We start from the raw sequence: 5,162 nt of genomic DNA, 5'->3' as shown, positions 1-5,162 counted from the left end.
GATGGATTGGAGCAGGGAGGGAATTGAGGCAGGATATTATAATAGTCCAGACATAAAATGATAAAATCCTGCACTAGAGTCATCATTATTGTAGTTCTTCGTACTTGAAGAAGACCAAAATGACACCAAGATGTCTGGGTCAACATACAATGGCTGATTAGACCAATAAAATCTCAGGAGGTTTTACCACAAGTTGAGCATAAACAGTCTGCATGAACATTTGAAATGGAGACATCTCTAAATTTGTGCATCTCATATTTCTTTTGAGCCACTGAAATTCAGCTTTGCTTACAGAGCACAGTGCATTCTTTGATGTGGGCATGCCATGCTGGATGGTTTTGTGCCAGTGTCTCCCATGTTGCAATCAATATGAAAGCTCTTCAGAGATCTTAAGAGTATCCTAATATCACTTCTTCTGAACTCCCATGTGAGTGCTTTCCTTGTTTGAGTTCTTGATAAAATGGTCTTTTAGGTAAATGGATATTTGGCATTTGAACAACATGGCCAGCCAGTTTGTGCTCTCTGCAGTATATAGTTTGAATGTTTGACAGTTCAGCTTGAGAAAGGACCTCAGTGTCTAGTATCTTATCTTGCTAGGTGACCTTCAGAATCTTCCTAAGACAATTCAAATGTAAGCAATTCAGTTTCCTGACATGGCTCTGGCATACTGTCCAGGTTTCACAGGCATAACAACAAAGAAGTCAGCCCAATATCCCTGTACACCTTCAATCTGGTAGGCAGCCTCTTCTCTCCCACACTTTCTTTCAAAACCTCCCAAACACTGTGCTAGCTCTGGCAATGCATGCATCAGCCTTATCATCTATGTGTACATACCTGGGAAGTATACTGCCAAGAGAAGTGAGCTTATCCACAAAATCCAATATTTCTCATTTGCTGTAATGAATGGTTCCAGGTATAGATGGTGTGGTGTTGACTGGTAGAGAACCTGTGTTTTCTTGGTGTTAATTTTTAGGCCAAAATTAGCACAAGCAGCACACAATTGATCCATAGTCTGTTGCATCCCAGCCTCCAAGGCTTCACTGAGTGCATAGTCATCTGTAGACAGATGACAGACCAACTCTCCCTGCATTTTTGTGTTGGTTTGTAGCCTTTTCAAGTTAAATAATTTACTGTCAGTGTGGTAGGTGACCTCAACGCTGTTTTCGTCCTCATTGAAGGCATCTGACAGTATTGCTGAAAACATCATGCTAAAGATTATGGGAGCAAACATATAGCCCTGTTTCACTCCATTGGTGACTGGTAAAGTGTGAGAGCATTGTCAGTTATGTTGTGTACAAAGTGCTCTTCTTCTCCTGGCATTTCTCAACAACCTATAATTGTTGGGTAGCAAACAGAATATTGAGTGTTCATGAAACCACACTAGCTCTAGGGTAGATGACCATCTTCCAAGCGAAAGATCGGCCCATTAAGGAGGACTCTGGCAAGAATCTTGTAGGAAATGACTGGAAGAGACCTGCCCTGTGATTGTCACAGGATGACCTGCTTCTTTTTCCTTTATAGAGATGGAAAATGGAAGCATCCTTGATCTTTTGGATGATAACTTCCTCTTGTCATATAAACCAGAAGATTTGAGCCAGCTTTTGTATGAGCAGTGGACCCCCTGCTTCATAGATTTCTGCAGGAATGGAATCAGCATCAGGAGCTTTGCTAACTGAGAGGAGCCCAATGGCAATCAAAGCCTCTTTTTCAATTGGAAGTTCAGCAAGAGAGTGATTGACTTCAACCTGTGGTATAAAGTCAGTGGCTCCACGTTGGTTGATGTGACTGTGTTGGGAACACTATGGTAGTGTTCAGCCCATCTTTCCAGGATCATGTCCTTATCAGTGATGAGTGTGACTCTGTCAGCACTGAGAATGTCAAGGCCAAGATCCAGGACAAAGAGGGCATCCCCCCTGACCAGCAGAGGCTCATCTTTGCAGGCAAGCAGCTGGAGGATGGCCGCACCCTGTCTGACTACAACATCCAGAGAGAATCCACTCTGCACCCGGTCCTGCGTCTCAGAGGTGGCATGCAGATCTTTGTCAAGACCCTGACGGGCAAGACCATCACCCTGGAGGTAGAGCCCAGTGACACCATTGAGAATGTCAATGCCAAGATCCAGGACAAAGAGAGCATCCCCCCTGACCAGCAGAGGCTCATCTTTGCAGGCAAGCAGCTAGAGGATGGCCGTACCCTGTCTGACTACAACATCCAGAAAAAATCCACTCTCCACCTGGTCCTGCGTCTTAGGGGTGGCTGTTAATTGTTGACTTTATTATGCAAGCATAAATTGCCAATACTAGCATCGTTTCGCACTTATTAAAGTCTTTGAAGTCTTAAGTTTTGAGATGACCAGGTTCAGTAACAGCTGAGCCAAATGCTAATAAAGGTTTTTGTTACACATTGAAAAAAAATGAGATGAACCATAGGTCTTTGCCCCATAAGTAGCCTTGTGGGCATTGTAGAAATGCTTTGGATTTTTACCATGTTTGTAAAATTGAATTTCTTCTGCCTTCTTACTGATCAAAGAATATTTCCTCTCTCTAAGTTTACTTGCACTTTACTTTTGATGGAGTTAAATGCCACCTTCTTAGAGATGAATAAATTATCCTGCTGGTAAGCCTTGTTTTACAATTCTTGTTTTTTATTTAGTAGCTTCTGAGTTTTCCCATCATTTTCATCAAATCAAACCTGATGAATTGTTTGTGAGTGTTCTGGCCAAGATGAGTGAATGTGGTGTGGCACAACAGATTTCTGAAACTACTCACTCTTTTCCTGCTCTACTATTGCAAACCTTATATTCCCTCAGCTTTCCTTTCAAGTCAGCAACAGACTGTTCATTTTTGGAGAAGTGGTCTAATCTGTTGATGTTGAGTCTTCTGATAGTCATCTTGCTTTGAGGATGTTGCTTTTTGTTCAATGTGAATATTTAGGTTGGAGTGGATAAATCTTTGATTGCTCCAACACTTTTTGCCACATATCACTTTGGTCACTCTCACATCCTGCCTGTTTCTTCTCCTTACAGTGATATGGTCTATTAAATGCCAATGTTTGCTGGGAGGGTGCATCCCTGGGTTCCCTCAAAACTTCTCTAACTGTGCCTTTTACAAGAGGTCTAGGTCTCTCGAGTTTCTATCAATAACCCCTGCCCCTTCCATCAGTGCCTTCCTTCTCAGATAACCTCCCATTCACACAGTATATATCTTGTACTTTTAGGGTTGTTTGAATATTTTGTCCTCTATTAGAATGGTAGCTCCTTGAGGGCCAGGAGAGTGGGTTTTTCTTATCCTTCTTTGAATCTCCAGTACTTAGCACAGCATATAAAGAAAGTGCTTAATAATTCCTTCTTATTTTTTTCTTAACAGTATTTTCCCAATTACATGTAAAGATAGCTTTCAACATTCATTTTTGTAAAATTTTGAGTTCCAAATTTTTCTCCTTTCTTCCTTCTTCTCCCTTTTCCCTAAGAAAGCAAGCAATCTGATATGTATTAAACATTTTTCCATGTTAGTCATGTTGTTAAAGAAGAATCAGAAAAAAAGGAAAAACGATGAGAAAGGAAACAAAAAACAACAAAAAAAGTGAAAATAGTATGCTTCAATTCAGACTCTATAGGTTGTTCTCTGATGTGGTTAGCATCTTCCATCATGTGTCTTTTGGAACTGTTTTAGATCATTTGCGTTGCTGAGAAGAGTTAAGTCTATCAAAGCTAGTCATCACACAGTGTTGCTTTTGTTGTATACAATGTTCTCCTGATTCTGCTCACTTCCCTCAGCTTCATTTAATGTAAGTCTTTCCAGGTTTTTCTGAAATCTGCCTGCTCATTTCTTCTAGCACAATAGTATTCCATTACATTCATATACCACATTTGTTCAGACATTCCCCAGTTGATGAGCATCCCCTCAATTTCTAATTCTTTGACACCACGAAAAGAACAGCTATAAATGTTTTGGAACATATAGGTCCTTTCCCTTTTTAATGATCTCTTTGGGATACAACCTTGTAGTGATATAGCTGGATCAAAGGCAATGTACAGTTTTATAGCTCTTTGGGCATAGTTCTAAATTGTTCTCTAGAATAATTGGATCAGTTCACAACTCCACCAACAATGCATTAGTGTTCCAATTGTCTCACATATTCTCCAGCATTTATCATTTTCCTTTTCTGTCACATTAGCTAATCTGATAGGTGTGAGGTGGTAATTCAGAGTTGTTTTAATTTTCATTTCTCAAATCAATAATGAATTAGACAGTTTTTCCATATGACTAGAGATAGCTTTAATTTCTTCATCTGAAAATTGCATGTTCATATCCTTTGGCCATTTATCAATTGGGGAACAACTTGTATTCTTTTAAATTTGCCTCAGTTCTCTATGTATTTTAGAAGTAAAGCCTTTATCAGAAATACTGGCTGTAAAAATTATTTCTCAGCTTCCTGCTTCCTTCTAATCTTGGTTGCATTGGTTTTGTTTGTGCAAAACCTTTTTAATTTAATGTAGTCAAAATTATCCATTTTGCATTTTATAATGTTCTTTATCTCTTGTTTGGCCGTAAATTCTTTCCTTCTACATAGATCTGACAGGTAAACTATTCCTTGCTTTTTTAATTTGTGTATGGTAGCATCTCTTATATCTAAATCATATACCCATTTTGACCTTACCTTGGTATGTGTGAGTTTTTGGCCTATGCCTAGTTTCTGTCATACTATTTGCCAGTTTTCCCAGCAGTTTTTGTCAAATAGTGAGTTTATATCCCAGAAGGTGTAGTTTTGGCCTTTATCAAACAGTAGATTACTATAGTCATTGACTGCTATGTTTTCTGTACCTAACCTATTCCACTGATCCACCACTCTGTTTCTAAGCCATTACCAAACTGTATGGATGATTGCTGCTTTATAATTCAGTTTTAGATCTCGTGTGGCTAGGCCACCTTCACTTGCATTTCTTTTCATTAATTCCCTTCATATTCTTGTTCTTCCAGATGATTTTTGTTATTATTTTTCCTAGTTCTATAAAATAATTTTTTTGTAGTTTTAATTTAGGTAGGATTGTCATTTTTATTATATTAGCTCAGCCTATTCATGAACAACTGATTTTTTGTGTTAAGTTTTATAATTGTGTATAATAATATATAAATCATATAAATATTAAACATATTAAATAA

The 5,162-nt window shown here is 38.6% G+C and overlaps 1 protein-coding gene across 1 annotated transcript; it reads left to right on the top strand.

Annotated features, from left to right (window-relative positions):
- The first annotated feature begins 1,801 nt into the window (after window positions 1–1,801).
- LOC118840213 (polyubiquitin) lies at window positions 1,802–2,406 on the top strand. The gene has a single exon (XM_036747713.1). The coding sequence runs from the start codon at window positions 1,802–1,804 to the stop codon at window positions 2,261–2,263; it is 462 nt and encodes a 153-aa protein (XP_036603608.1). The 3' UTR covers window positions 2,264–2,406.
- Window positions 2,407–5,162: the final 2,756 nt, after the last annotated feature.

Source organism: Trichosurus vulpecula, chromosome 1, assembly GCF_011100635.1.
Source record: "Trichosurus vulpecula isolate mTriVul1 chromosome 1, mTriVul1.pri, whole genome shotgun sequence".
In the NCBI taxonomy this organism is placed as follows: Eukaryota; Metazoa; Chordata; class Mammalia; order Diprotodontia; family Phalangeridae; genus Trichosurus; species Trichosurus vulpecula.
This window is presented reverse-complemented; position numbering and strand designations above follow the sequence as displayed.